This window comes from Equus quagga, chromosome 2 (assembly GCF_021613505.1).
Source record: "Equus quagga isolate Etosha38 chromosome 2, UCLA_HA_Equagga_1.0, whole genome shotgun sequence".
NCBI lineage: Eukaryota > Metazoa > Chordata > Mammalia > Perissodactyla > Equidae > Equus > Equus quagga.
Genome location: NC_060268.1, coordinates 184,764,878 through 184,780,453, shown reverse-complemented (window position 1 = coordinate 184,780,453; position 15,576 = coordinate 184,764,878). Strand labels below are relative to the sequence as shown.

General features: G+C 47.5%; 1 protein-coding gene across 1 annotated transcript; it reads right to left on the bottom strand.

The window, feature by feature from the left end:
- Positions 1–13,797: 13,797 nt before the first annotated feature.
- LOC124235266 (olfactory receptor 13A1-like) lies at positions 13,798–14,763 on the bottom strand. The gene has a single exon (XM_046652851.1). The coding sequence runs from the start codon at positions 14,761–14,763 to the stop codon at positions 13,798–13,800; it is 966 nt and encodes a 321-aa protein (XP_046508807.1).
- Between the last annotated feature and the right edge of the window lie 813 nt (positions 14,764–15,576).

The following is a 15,576-nucleotide window of genomic DNA, read 5'->3' as shown; positions in this document are numbered from 1 at the left end:
TGATGGTGATGATGATGTTGATGATGGTGATGATGATGGTGATGATGATGATGGTGATGATGATGATGGTGCTGATGATTAACAGTGACAGTGATGGCGATGACCACTAAGAATGTAGGAGGCATCCATCTCAGGCACCTGAGGTTATTTTCTGGACTTAAATCATGTGGAAATCATGATGCTTTCTATATGTTTACCTTATTGGGAGGGTTCATAAGCAGAAAGGCTATCAGTTTTGTTAATGCCCTCAGAAATAGAGCTCTGCCTCAATTCTCGAGCTTACATCTTAATTTTCTTTAAAACTGCTGTTCTTTATGAGGACCCTCTACTCTGTGGTACACTGTGGAGGCTAATGTGTGCTTAGAAACAACCCCTGCAAAGCCCAGACTCCCGAGTGCATGGCAAGAGATAACCTTTGGAAGAAGTTGAAAGACAAACTGTCACAAGAGTTAGAGCCACCTACCAAAGTGCACTTTCAAACGACGGTGACAGCATCACAGGAGAGGCTGGGAAAAGGCCTTTCTGGGAGCAGGGACATGGGCATCATCAAAGGATATCAGTTTCAAAAGTTCTTATTTTTTTCAATAAATTGATTTCAATTTGAAATTAATGACGATTAGAGGAATTACCTTTTCACTATTTCTAACTCTATTGACTTATTATCAAAGAATGTGGACGTAAAATGTTTACATTGCATAATTTGCTGAGATTTACTTTGTACCCAAGTGCATAATTGATTTTGTAGTTGGTACATGAACACACAAACAAAATGTTTATTTTGTGTTTAAAAGTAGGTTTAATGAGTATGTTACTCAATTCTTTTCTGTCCTTACTAGTTTTTTGTACTAAATTTGTCCAGTGTGAAATAGTGTTTTGAAGGTTCCCACTATAATAATCCTTTCTTCCAGTTCTCCTTCTCGTTCTAGTAGACGGCAGTTCATATATTTAGCTGTATGTTGTCTTAGTGTATACAGATCCGTGGCTGTTATATCTTCCTCATAAATTATGCCTTTTCTAATTGTCTCTTTTTGTCCTGTTTAGTACATTTGGCCGTAAATATCATGCCTTGTTGTAACGTCAGTGTTACTAAATGCGTACAGAAAAGTGTGCAGCTTGATGGATCACCTTAAAGCGAGCACAGCTTGCGGAAGGGCGTTCAGATCAAGAAAGAAGCATCCCCCATGCCTTAAAGGAGTCCCTGTCCCCTTTCGGCCATTAACCGCCTCCCCCAGGCAAAGGAAACCCCATCCTAACTTCCAAAACCATGTAGTACATTAATTTGTCTATTTTTGGACCTTTGTAAGGTTAATAAAATCATACAGTATGTATTCTTCCGTGCATTGCTTCTTTTACTTAACATCATGTTTTTGCAATTCACTCATGTTGTTATTAGTAGGAGTTCATTCTTTTTCACTGCTGTATAGTAGTCCATTTTGTGACTGCAGCATGATGCATACTTGCTACCCCAGTTGATATTTGGCTTGTTCCCACTTGTTAGCTATTGCAAATAATGCTGCTGTTAACATTCCAGTACATGTCTGTTAATACACAGGTGTGCACATTTCTGTTGTTTATGTGTCTAAAAGTGAAATTACCAGAGCATAAGGTAAGCACACAGCACGATCAAAGCTTCATTTATGCGTAGGTCTGTTTCTGACTTTGTGTGGCTCCATTGGTTGGTTTGTTTCTTCTTGAACCAATCCCACACCATCTAACTTACTGTAGTTTAAAAATAAGTCTTGATCTCTGACAGTGTAAGTCCTCTGGCTTATTCTTCCCCAGAGTTTATTCTTGGCCCTTTGCATTTCCATCTACATTTTAAAGTCACCTTGTCCATTTCTACAAAAAATTTCTGGGATTATGATTGGAATTGTATTGACGTTGTACATTGATTTGTGAAGAGTTGATTTGTTACAACACTGATGCCCCAGTTCACAGACATGGCATCACTTAGTCATTGCTGTGCAAGGAACCACCCAGAACTCTCTCCTACTCCAGGCTGTGCGCAGGTGGGCTCAGGGGGACTCGGTGGGGCGGCTCGGATGCAGGCGGGGTGGCAGGAGAGGCTCTGCCTTCCTGCAGGTCTTGAGTGGCTACATGTCTCATTCTTGTTGGAAGAGTCAGGGAGCGGGGGCGTGTGCTCGTCACGGCTCTGGCAGAGGTCATTCCCAGAAACCTGCCCTGTCCTGGGTGCTCGTTGTTCTAATCAGGGCCTCTTGAATTTGGAGAAATCTGAGACGTGTCAGAGGCCTCGGAATGCATGTGTTGGATCTTTGCACCCTCTGGTGCTCGGTGCAGCGTCGACAGAGGTTGGGAGCTGTGCTTCGAGTGGAGAATGGTGCTTGCAGCAGTTTCCCTGTTCTTTTATTTTGGAAATTTCTTTATGTTTTGTTCCATTGTTATTCTTGGCTGGTTTCAAGGGAAGAGAGTATGGTAAAAATTCCACACATCCACCATCTTTAAACAGAAGTCCCCAAACTACTTTGGTTATTTTATTTTTCAAAATTATCATATGTAAAAAAGACTCCTCTTTCTTTTGGTGTACAGATCTATGAATTTCAACACGTGTGTAGCTTTGCATAACCGCCACTGTACCCAGGTACAAAGCAGTTCTATCGTCTCCCTCACGAGACCCGCGTGTAGTTCCACACCCTCCACAGCCAGGCGTCCAGCCAACTGCTGGTCCTCTCCGTCATCATAGTTTTCCCTTTGAAGGACGTCATGTAAATGGGTTAATCCAGAATGTGGCCTTTTGGGACTGGATTGTTTCACTTATCAAAAGGCCTTGGAGATCCATGCAAGTTGTTGTCTGTGTCGATAGTTCAATTCTTCTTTACTGTGAGTGGTATCTCATTGTATGGATTTACCACAGCTTGTTGTTCATCTGTTGAGAGATAGTTAGGTATTTTCCAGATTTGGGGAACTTTGAATAGAGTTGCTACAAACACTTCTAGACAGATTTTTGTGTGATTGCTGAGTGAGATTCTGGGTCATACGGTAAGTTTAAAGTTATCTTGATAAGAAATCACTAAACCACTCTGCAGGGTGATTGTGCTGTTTCACACTCCCACCTGCCACGTCTGATAGTTCCAGTTAGTCTGTACATTCACCAGCATGTGGTGTGGTCGGTGTTTTTATTTTAGCCACTCCAAATGTGGTGGTATCTCATCATGGTTTTATTTTCATTTCCGTGATGGTTAATAACAGCGAACCTTTTTTCCATGTGTTTATTTGCCACCTTTACATGCTCTGTAGTGAAGGGTTTGTTGGTCTTTTGCCTTCTTTAAAAAAACGGGTTGTTTGTTTTCTTATTGAGTTTTGAGAGCTCTTTATATATCTTGGACCTAAGTCCTTTGATAGTTGTGTAATTTGCAAATATTTTCTCCTAGACTATACTTTGTCTTTCCATTTTCTTATAGTGTTTTTCATAGAACAAAAGTTTTTAATTTGGATAAAGTCTTACACATATTACAGCATGCAATGTAAATAATATGAATTATGACAGGATAACATAAGCAGCCATCTCCTAATCTTTCTGGCAAGAAGTCCATTCATATTGTCAAAAATTGAAAGTTGCTTTTTTGAAAAAGCAATTCCTACTCTTTAATGTTTGTTTAATGTTATTTATAATCTCTTAACCTTAGTGTAGGTTCTAGGGCACACCAACGTTCAGGCGCTCCTCTCCCACGTGAATGGCCATCCTGTACCTCTTTGGGGCACAAGGAGATGGGGATCGTAATTGGCAGGAAGCAGAGATGGATGCAAAGGATATCATCTCCCCCGGAACCTACCAGATGTCCAAACAGCAGCCAGTGTTGCCTCATTACGACCTCCCTCTGCTGGAAGGTGGCATGTCACATAGACTCCTCATGGGCTCCAGACTGCTGCACATCCAGGGTCCAGGGATGGATGGGCCACACGACGCCTGGAGCCAGCTTGGCTGGCACCTGCTCTGGGAGGAGGAGGTGCAGAGGGAGGAGGTGCTGTGACTTCTCATTATTTTCCTCAGGGAAAGATTGTGGGTCCACAGTGACATTCAATCACTGCTCTCTCACCTAACCTGGAAACAGGTTTCTCTTCTCTCTCTCTCTCTCCCTTTTATTCTTTCTTTCTTGAAAAAAGGAAAAGGCAGCAACCATGGTGTCTAAAGAAAAAATCTTGTCTGGGATTTGGAGGTGTTGCGTGTTACCCTCCTTGTTGTAGACGCCCACCCTGTCCCCAGGAATGGGCACAAGTTCCTGGTGAGCAGCCGATTTAAGAACAAGACACTAATTCCAGAGAAAGAAAAGCCACCATGACAGGGGTTCTTGAGGGGTTTCTTGAGGGGCTACAAAGGAATGTAATCTCTTGGGTACTAATCTCCTTTATCATGAAGAAACATTTTCCTGAGTTTCTTTAGCTTTTTCAGCTTCCCTTCAGTTTCTTTTAAAAATTATTAAATAGAGCTAATACTCAGTTTAATAAATTCCACTTAAAAACATATATAGCCTTCTGATAAAATTTTATTTCTCAATCTAATCTAAGCAGCTCTTCAACTGCCCATCACCGATCCTTCCATCTGTCCGCAGAGACACGGAGCGTGTCCGGATGATGTCACCGAACGTCAGAACAGAAAGGTCAGGGTCACTTTTTGAATCAACTTTAAATGAGTATAATTTACATATAACAAAATGCACACATGTATCATACATTGTGATGAGTTCTGACAAGTGTGCACACCCATGGAAACACCACCACAACCACAATACAGAGCATTTCAACTACCCTAGAAAGTTGCCTTGTGCCACTTTGAATCAAATCCCTCAGCCCCAGCCAAGAAAACTACTGATCTGGTTTCCGTCGCTCTAAATTAGTTCTCCTAGTCTGTGATTTCATATAAGTGAAATTGCACAATATGGACTTGTTTTGTGTCTGTGTTCTTTTTCTCATGTTACTACTTTTGAGATTCAGCAATGTTGTTGCCTAAATATATAATATGTCTATCTTTCGTTGCTGAGTACTAGTCCATTGTAGAGATGTACCACAATTACTTCATCCATCAGCTATTGATGGATATTTGTCTCAATTCCAGTCATTGGCTATTTTGAATACAGTTGCAATAAACATAAATATGATCGTGTGCCACATAAAGACATTTTGGTCAATGGTGGACCGCATAAATGACAGTGGTCCCATAAGATTAGTACCATATAGCCAAGGTGTGTAGTTGTCTATACGATCTAAGTTTGTGCAAATATATTCTATGAAATTTGCACAACGATGAAATCACCTAACGATGCATTTCTCGGAACGTATCCTGCCGGTGAGCGATGCAGGACTGTACACGGTCTTTGTGTGGATATATTTTTAGTTCTCTTATGTAATACATAGGAGTGAAGTGGTTAGATCACTTGCTAAGTATATCTTTAACAGTCCACTTTTTTCCCAAATTGGTTGTGCCATTTTACATCCCACTGGAAACGTATGGGCGTTCCAGCTGCTCCACATTGTTGCCAACACTTGGCATTGCCAGTCTCTTTAATTTTAGCCTTTCTGGTGGGTGTCTAGTGATATCTCCCTGTGCTTATAATTTGCCTTTCCTTGATGGCTGAGAATGTTGAGCATCTTTTCATGTGCTTGTTGGCCATGCGTATAGACTCTTTTGTGCAGTGCCTACATGTGTTAATTGACCTTTTCTTTTGACACAATTGGAGTTTTTGTCTTCCTGTTACTGAGTTTTAAGAGCAATTTCTACATGATGGGCACATCTTTTGTCAGATATATATGTTACAAATATTTTATCCCAGTTTATGGTTTGCCCTTTCATTTTCTTAACCATTTTTCTAAAAAGGAGAAGTTTTAAATTTTGATGAAGCCTACTTTATAAAGTTTTTTCTTTCTTTCTTCTTTTCAAGGATTGGCACCTGAGCTAACAAGTGTTGCCAATCTTCTTTTTTTTTCCCTTCTTTTTCTCCCCAAATCCCCGCTCAGTAGATAGTTGTCTATTTTAGTTGTGGGTCCTTCTAGTTGTGGCATGTGGGATGCCGCCTCAGCATGGCCTGATGAGCAGTGCCATGTCCACGCCCAGGATCCAAACCAGTGAAACCTGGAGCTGCCAAAGTGGAATGGGTGAACTTAACCACTTGGCCACCGGGCTGGCCTCTAAGTTTTTTCTTTGATGGTTTTCCTTTTTTGATAGTTTGTGCTTTACTGTTTTGGTCTATGATCCATTCAATGTTTGTGATTTTTGAGGTGGGGTCGAAGGTCATTCTTTAACATACAACATGACCTGTTGTTTCAGCTACATTTTTGAAAAGACTGTCCTTACCCCCACTTAGCAGACTTGGCTCTTTTGTTAAAGAGCAATTGGACATTGATGTGTGGGTTTGTTTATTTCTGGACTCTACACTGAAATCCAGTGATTTAAGCCCTCCAACTCTGTTCTTTTTCAAAATTGTGTGCATATTCTATGATGTTTACATTTCCATATAAATTTTAAAGTCAAATATCAATTTCGACTTAAAAGAGGTTGCATTGAATCTATTGATCAATTTGGGAAGAATTGATATGTTGCCAATATGAATTTCTAATCAATGATCATGGTGTATATCTCTGTTTATTTATGTCTTCCTTACATGATCTCAACACTATTTTGTACTTTTTAGTATATAGGATTTGGACGTATTTTGCTAAATTTATTCCTAACTATTTCATGTTTTTTGATACTATTATAAATGGTGTTGTTTATTTAACTTCAGTTTCCAATTCTCATTATCAATATATACAAACACAATTTATTTTCATATATTTTATGGTTTCTTGTGACCTTGCTACAATCACTTCTTAATTTAAGCAGCATTTTCTACAGACATCTGATTATGTTACATTATATGACACAGTTGACCTCAAATAGGGAGATTTCCCTGGTGGGTCTTAGCTAATCACACAAGCTCCTTTAAAAAGCACAGTTCTCTCCTGCTGGGGGTGGAAGAGGAAGTCAGAGAGCTTGGAAGTGCAAGGATTGGACAGCCATTGCTGCTTTGATGATGGCAGGAGGGGGCTGTGTCTGAGGACCAGAGATCCCATGGTGTCAGCCAGCAAGGAAGTGGGGACGTCAGTCCCACACTGCAGGGAACTGAGTCCGGCTCCACCTGAATGATCCTGGATGTGGATTCTCCCTAGGGCCACTGGGGACCAGCTGGCTGACATCGTGTCTCCCTGAGCAGAGAGCCGGGTTGAGCCGGCTCTGACTCCCGACCTGCGGAATTGAGAGAGAAACAGGCGCTGCTCCAAGGCACGGAGTTTGCGGTTATTTGTTATGCAGTGGTAGAAAGTTCTTACAGATTAGCGTGATTTCTCCCTTAAATATTTAATAGAATTCACCAGTGAGGCCATCTAGGCCTGTAGTTTTTTTGGGGGGAGATTTCAATCAATTAAATATATTTAATAGATACAGGGTCATACAGATGTTCATGCTTACATTTGTAATCGAAAAACCATAAAAAAGTACAATTCAAGCAGCTCTAACCCTCATGGAACTTTAAAAAGGTGGAGGAGTGTGTACCGGAAATAATTAGTCCAAGATGGAGGCCCGTACTCAGAGGGGACGGTCACGCACTGGCGCCTCAGCGACGATCAGTCAAGCTCGGCAACCAGGGTGCAGCTGGTGGTCCAGAATTCTGCTTTATTCTTAAGAACCAAAATAGCATTAATACTGATTGATATTTTAAAACTCTGAGATCTGTATTAGCTTTACATGCAAACACATCCAGGCAGCTCCATGCTCTGCTGGCACAAGGAGTTGCAAAGCTGCCCCTTCGAGGAAGCACCTCCCAGTCCTCCAGCTCCCAAAGAGCGGGAGAAAGCCAACCAAGAGCAGCCCTTGTTCTAGTCCAGGGACGCTCTGAGGGGCGGGACTCCGCCATGAAGAAAGGAGATCTAGACAGTGACTACGCACGAAAATTGTACCTATACGTGAAGAAATTAAGGACAACAAGATATGGTTTCTTTTAAACCCAAAGCCAAAACCTACTATCAATAAAAAAAACTGAGCCCTGGCCAAAAGCTAACGTATTTCTTCAAAGTTATCAAATAAGAGACGAGGTGGACAATTTGAGGATGGGGGTGTCAGGGCCGCATGTGGGGACGTGTGTACACCTGCTCACAGGGCTCACCTGACGGAAGCGGGGCCTGCAGAGGGTTTCTTCCGCCAGTGAAAGAGCTTGCACAAAAATATAATCACAACTCAACAAAAATGCCCTTAAAATAGAAATTTCTTTATGTTGGCCTTCTAATAATTTAATAAACAGCTGCTAATATTATTTCATTTTCATGATTAACTAGTCTTCATTTTATGTCTCCTTACTTTTTGAACGATACTTCGTTTATGCGTTTTATATACTAATGATTTGAATTAGAGTGACAAAATATAGCTGAGTTGTATCTTTATAAATCAACATTGGATTTGATGTTATATATTATATTTATAGTTCTTCTGTTTGAGTTGTATTCAGTATTCAGTTTCATTGATTTTTTAAAAATTTTTGTGAAATCAGAACTTAAAATATAGCAGTATTAATATTGTCACTTTGATATTACTCAAAATAAATGCCAAGTGCTGGTGTTGTTATCTTGTCTGGGAATTACATTCTTTACAAGAAACAGAGCCCATTAAGGCAGACTTTCAAAAATTAATTCAGATCATAAAATCTCCAGATTTCATATGCACTGATGCTTTTAATATTCCGAACCAGACAGTGAGAGCCCAGGCCACCAACACACTGGTAGAGAGAACATTGTGCCCCCTTGCCCACATGTGTCCCCAGGCTCAGGGAGCCTTCAGCAGTTTCGCTGGGAGGTTTTGATTGGCTGCAAGGTGAGCAATAAAACCAAGAGCTACTAGCTCTGCTGTCTGTCCAGAGCTGCAAAGAGGAAGGGTTCCCAGGGGACCTTCCAGTTTGTGGTGACAGAAGGGACCGTGTGAAGACGAGAGAGAGGGATGTGGCAGGGTCTGGCCTACAGGGGGTGTGCCTAGGCCCACTGAGCTCTGTGTGGGGGACGAGATCCCTCCACCTTCATCCTCCACCTGGGAGGGGAGTCTTTGGGAAAATAGGGGAAAGAGGCAGTGATTGGTGAGCATAACGGTCAATACCAGTGCAGCAGCTCCAGTACCTTGTTCTGAATCCAGGCAATCGTCTCCCCCACCATTGCACCTTGTTTCTGTATTGGACCCGTCTCACCTGCCTTAGTTTCATCTTGGTCACGTCTGCTTTCCTCCCTCCCTGGGGGTTTCTGCAGCATCATGTGTGGGTCCCAGGTGTGAGCATCATTTCCCTGTTGGCCTTTGCAAGTCTGGTTCAGCTGATGCTTACAGGGGAATCCCCTCAACGTGGCCACGAGGCCTCTCAGGCCCTGCAATCTTCGGTTACTTTTCACCCCCTTCTTAGAAAATGCCGAGTTTTTCTGCTGCTCGTTCTAAACCCGTGGAAAGCCATGCCACAGTCGCCCGTACTGTCGGGCAGAGTGGGTTCCAGGTGGGCTGACTGCGTGGGCTGCCCTCTCTGGGGTAAACCATGGACCTCCCCAACCTCGGGTCCCCAGATGACATGCAGCAAGTGGGGCAGAGGCGCTGCTAAGGGTCCCCCACCTCCCCGTTGGCTCTGTACCCCCTTCTCCAGGGCCAAGGATTCCCTCTTCCCTGGGGCCGAGTCCTCCTGTCTGGGCCCAGCCTCACCTCTGGTTCCCTTGGGCACTTGCCTTTGGCCTCACAAACCTTGAGGCTTTTTGCTGATTTAGTATCAGAACTTTATTTTAAACTCAAAGCTGCATACCAAATCTTTCATATTTTGTTTGTTTGCTTCTTTTGTGATAACTGACCACTGTAGGACTTCCTTACTGTTATCCAAATGGGATTAGGGTCAGAATGACAGTAACTGGGAATGAAAGGTTAATCTTGCCAGGCTCTCAGAAGGAAGTTTCACTTGCTTGAACATGTTTATCTAAAGGCGAAGGACCCGAAGCTCTTTTCTGTCCCCACCACGGGGGAACAGCACATAAAGCCTGTTGACTGAGACATCAAACCCAGAATGGGGATGGGGATGGGGCTGGAGACCCAGGCATGGGGGACGTGTGTACTGGGAACCAAGCTGCCATCCCCTGATTTTGCATCCACCTGTGTCTGAGTGAGACTTTTCCTGAATAATGTGCTGACTGCCTTCCTGCCCTTGGACGAGGGAGAGATCAAACAGACAGCTGCATTTCGCGAGAGCAAAGTTACGGAGCACCTGCAGGACGCTGGGAGAGCCCTCTGCTCTCCGGGCTGTGGCTACAGATGCAATGACATGTCCGTGTGGCTGGTGCCCCCAGCTCCTCAGGGAAGTTCCCATCTCCTCGCTGGGTGAGTCACCATTGGATCCAGAGCTCTGTGAAGGCGGGATCGTGGTCGTCCTCCTCTCTGTGCTCCCGGAGCCCTCAATGGCACCTGTCTCATCCCGGGTCTGAACATTCTAAAATTGTTGAGCGAACAATTAAATGGAGAACCCCCTGTCCGTCAGCAGGCAGCCACATAAACTGGCCGCTAGGTGGGGGTCACACCTGTCTGTGGGGACTCAGGTGAGGAGGATGCGGCTCCACCTCCTGACCTCACCTGGCAGGCACCAGCCTGCACCTGACGTCTCTCAGTTGTGGGATTGAACCTGGTCCAGCACTCTTGCCTCTGACCATAACCGGGCACCCACTTGTCAACCTGCCTGCCGCCATTGCCCCACAGCCTGGTGTCCCGCGAAGGGCCCTGGTGCCCCCAGAGCCCTGTGGCATCTCCCACCCTCTGAGAACCCGTGGCCCCCTGGCTAAAGCCTTGTCCGGTCTGGGAGGGGAGCAGGGCTGGTTTCCTCCTGCCTTCCGTCTGATGGGATCTGACTCCAGTTTTGGTATTTGATGACTTTAAGCTCCACCCCTCCCCCTTCCCTCTGCCCCACACCTGAGGAAGTCCAGAAGAAACCCAGGGTCTGCTACTGGGCACCAGCAGGAGACACAAGCCCACAAGCCCACAAGCCCCTGCCTGTGTGCGGGGACCCTCGCAGGCCCACGTCCTGACACAGTGATCCCAGCCACGCTCCTGCCCCAGCTCCGTCAGGCCTGCTTGGGGGACTGCCCTTCCCCCCAGAGATCAGGACTGTGTGAAGGGTGAACGCTGTCTCAGCTGCTCAGTGTATGTGGTGTCGTTGGCCTCGATGTCTACTGTGGCCTGAAGTGTGTGTCCTCTACAATTCCTATGCTGAAATCCAAACCCCCACAGTGATGGTGTTAGGAGGTGGGACCTTTGGGATCAGGTCATGAAGGTGGAGCCCTCATGAATGGGATTAGTGTCCTTATAAAGGAGACCCCAGAGAGCTCCCTTGTCCCTTTCACCATGTGAGGACACAGTGAGAAGATGGCCAGAAGTGAGCCCTCAGCAGGCACTGAGTCCACGGCACCTTGATCTTGGCCCTCCAGCCTCGAGAACTGTGAGAAACGCGCCCGTCGTGAGTCAGCCGCCAGCCTGTGGTATTCAGTCCCATATGGACCAAGATACTGTCTGAACCAAGTGTGAAGTGAGGTCCTCCTGCCTTTGCAGGGGGGCCGGCACACTCTGAGATCATTCTGAGCTGAACATGTATTTCAGAAAGTGGGCTACAGCCAAGATCCAACCCTGACGAGGCCTCAAAGGAGGCGGGAACTACTTTGCTTGCTCAGCTCCAGGTTGCGTGTGATGCTGGCATGAGAGACAGAGCAAAGCATGATTAATGGGCTGAAACAACTCCCACGGCTCACAAGTATGAGGGGCTGCCAACAGGCTGTTGTAGCAATGTCCATGGGCCGTCTGCCTCCCCTCAGGCCTACCCAGATGCCCTTCTTCCCACAGAGGCTGCAGTGAGCTCCATCTGAGAGGCAGCTGCCAGTGGGAACCATTAGGGGGGTTCCAAGAGAGCTCGGAAGGACCCAGAACAGGCCCCTACCCTGCGCTCCTTCCTCCTGTCTGGATCCCAGGCACACAGATTAGGGCTCACCCTACTCCAGCAAGACCTCGCCATAGCTGACCACATCTGCAGTGACACTATCTCCAAAGAAGGCCACATCCCAAAGCTCCTGGGGTAAGACTTTGACATATCTTTTTGTGGACACAATTCAACCCACAACTGTGGGTAAAGAGCGTTTTAAATGGTTCATGAAGAAAGAGGCACACCTGAAACCAAGGACTGTGTTTGTGAGTAATGGAGGGCAAATTCAAACATGGGCTTGGGGGCATTTATGGGGCCTGGAGGAGAGCTGAGCGCTTGGACCATGACGGGACAGCGGGCATGTTCCCAGACAAGTAAGAAGGCGGACGGCCATTTTAGGACAAGGAACCATGGGTGGAACAGGGCAGGTATGTCCCACATGAGGGGTCTCCCAGCTCACGTTGGGTGAGGGTCCCAAGACACGGAGTTTCGTGCTGACGGTGAGACTGGACTGTGAGTCACCCCTGGCGTGTGAACCTGGGGACGGGGATGCATGAAGGGGAAAAGCCACACTGGGCATGAAAGCACAGGCAGCTCTATGACCGTGGGACCTGACCCAGTCCTCACTCTGGTCTCACTCAGGCACTTAGAAGTGAGACCCCAAGACACCGCCTCCACCCCGGGGACCAGAGGCATTGAGGACACAGCAGATGAGGCCTGTGAGACACTCGCCACTCATGGGGTATGACCCTTGACACAGCGATAATGCTCCACATGCTCCCCAGTATGCTCGTGAGGGGCAAGGGGCAGTAACGGGGATGCATTATTCATTGTGAGCCCAGCGTGAGACAGGGACAGCAAGAACATGACAGGGAGTCAAAGAGTGGATAAAGAGACAAGTCGTTACGTGGATTTGCTGTTCAAAGTAGCACAGGGACAGGTGGTGTGAGGTCCCAGTAGAACAGGGACAGGCCGTGTGAGGTCCAGGTAGAACGGGGACAGGCTTTGTGAGGACCAGGAAGAATGGGGACTGGCCATGTGAGGTCTCAGTAGCACAAAGACAGGCCATGTGAGGTCCATGAAAAACAGGGACAGCCCATGTGATTTCCAGGTAGCACAGGGGACAGCTGGGTGAAGTCCAGGAGGGATGTGGACAGCCACGTGAGATCAAGATAGAACAGGGACAGGCCATGTGAGGTCCAGGTGGCACAGGGGACTGGTATTGTGAGGTCCAGATAGAATGAGAGACAGGCTGTATGAGGTCCAGGAAGAATGGGGACCGGCCGTGTGAGGTCCAGGTGGCACAGGGGACCTGTATTGTGAGGTCTAGATAGAATGAGGGACAGGCTGTCTGAGGTGGAGGTGACCACCTGCAGGAGGCAGAGTGAGGGGCTATTTTTGGCTAGAAGATGAAGGAAGGCTTTGTGGGAGGTGGCATGTGAAGAATAGGGTCGACCGTGTACTGAATGAGGAGGCTGTGGGCACAGACCATAGTGGGTGAGTGTGGCTGGGGGACAGGGAGAGGCAGATACAGCTGGTGGCTGATTCAGCGGGAGCAAGGTGGGCATGGAAGGTCGTGATAACTGAGGAAGAGCTGCTCTGAGAAAGGCCTTGGGGCAGTTTTCAGGTCAGATTCATAAGGATCACCGCACGTGATGACTTCTTTACTGGGATGCAGGAAGAGCACCTGCTGGGCCCCGGGGCGTGGCTCTGCAGCTGAGGCCGCATCCACACCCCAGGGTAGTTGCAGAGAAAGTGTGAGAGCCAGGTCTTGCTCCAAGCCCGGTCTCAGGATGCAGGGGCAGGGAGCCCAGGCTGGAAGAGGGCTTGCACGTCACCATTAATGTCGGGAAAGGGGCACAAGTCTCCTCAGGGCGTGCTTGACCTCCCTGTTCCTCAGAGAGTAGATGATGGGGTTCAGAGAGGGGCTCAGCGTCGTGTACAGCACTCCAGACACTTTGCTTCTCTCGGGGCCGTAGCTGGAGGCCGGGCTGATGTAGGCACAGAAGACAGCTGAGTAGTACACGGAGACCACCAGGAGGTGCGAGGAGCAGGTGGAGAAGGCCCGCCGCCTGCCCACGGCTGAGCGAATGCGCAGGATGCTGGCGATGATGCAGCCGTAGGACGCCAGGGTGAGCAGGAAGTTGACCACGCCAAAGAAGGCATCAGCCAGGACAGTCATGACGCTGTTCATGAGTGTGGAGCTGCAGGAGAGCAGCAGGAGTGGGGGGATCTCGCAGAAGAAGTGTGTGATGATGTTGGGGCCGCAGAAGGACAGCTGCACCATCAGACCGGTGTGCACTGAAGCATTGAGGGCACAGACAGCCCACACTCCTGTGACCAGTGCCCTGCACAGAAGTGGGCTCATCCTGGAGCTGTAGTGCAGTGGGTGACAGATGGCCACGTAGCGGTCATAGGCCATGACCGTGAGCAGCAGCAGCTCAGAAGACACGGACCAGAGAAGGAAGAAGAGCTGAGCCATGCATCCTGGGAAGGAGATGGTGTTTTCCTCAAAGACCAGGCCCACCAGCACCTTGGGCAGCACAGACGAGGTGCAGACAATGTCCATGGTGGCCAGGTTGCACAGGAAAAAGTACATGGGGCTGCGGAGGTTAACGCTGCAGCTGACCACAGCAATGATCACAGCGTTGCCCCCGAGTGCCACGGCGTAGAGGGAGAGGAAGCAGCTGAAAAGGGGCAGCCGCAGCCTGGGGTGCTCGGAGAAGCCCTGCAGCTTGAACTCTGCCACCAGCGTGTGGTTGGACCTTGTCCCCTGGCCGGGAGGGGTCCCTACGCCCCGCTCCATGTGAGTGCAGTTCTCTGACAAGAGATCACAGGACACTCACATCAGACTCCTTCCCACAGGTGACCATCCTGGAACCCAGCCTGCTCTCGGAAGGGGAGGAGTGACCTTGACTTCTTCACAGGAGCCCGTTTATTCCTGAACCTCCACCCAACGCTCTTCTGAAAGCCACACAGCCTTTATTTACGTTTCCTTTTATTTTCTACCTTGAAAAACTTTGTCCTTTAGATCTTGTTCCTTGGAACACGGGCCTCATCCTAATCTTTCCCACAGGCGAGTCAAGTGCAGCGTCCCTTGCCAGGGAGCTGCTCGTTCTCTCTCCTCACCACCAATGGCTGAGCTCTGCTCCAGTCACCATGGCGACACGACTGCGCTGCTCCTCCACCCACGTGCCCCCTCCTCCGGCTCCATCTCTCTGGTGGACACACTTTGAGATGGCCTCTCAGCTCCTCAGTCACTGGACTCCTTTTCAGTGATCTGGGGGGCTCTCCCTCTCCCCTTCAGTGTGTGTGATTCCTCATGGCCGGTCTTTAAGCGTCCTTTCCGGCCCTGTGCTCGCTGCACTGTGTCAATACTCCTGTGGTTGGTTGTGTGTATGAGTGTGCATATGTGCGCGCACGCGTGTGTCAGACTCCAGGGGAACCAACGGAAAGCAACAGCGGAGAAACAGAGAGAAGCGAGCAGAGACTTCAGCTGTAGCTCACCGTAGGGAAGAATGAGTGTGGGTTTCACTGCAGCCGAGTTAGGTATCTGGTAGGATAAAAATCAACATTCCTCAGAGGCAGATATCAGAACCCATAATCTCTACAATTTATC

Coding starts and splice junctions, on each gene's coding strand:
- LOC124235266 (XM_046652851.1), bottom strand. CDS start 14,763: ATGGAGCGGGGCGTAGGGACCCCTCCCGGCCAGGGGACAAGGTCCAAC.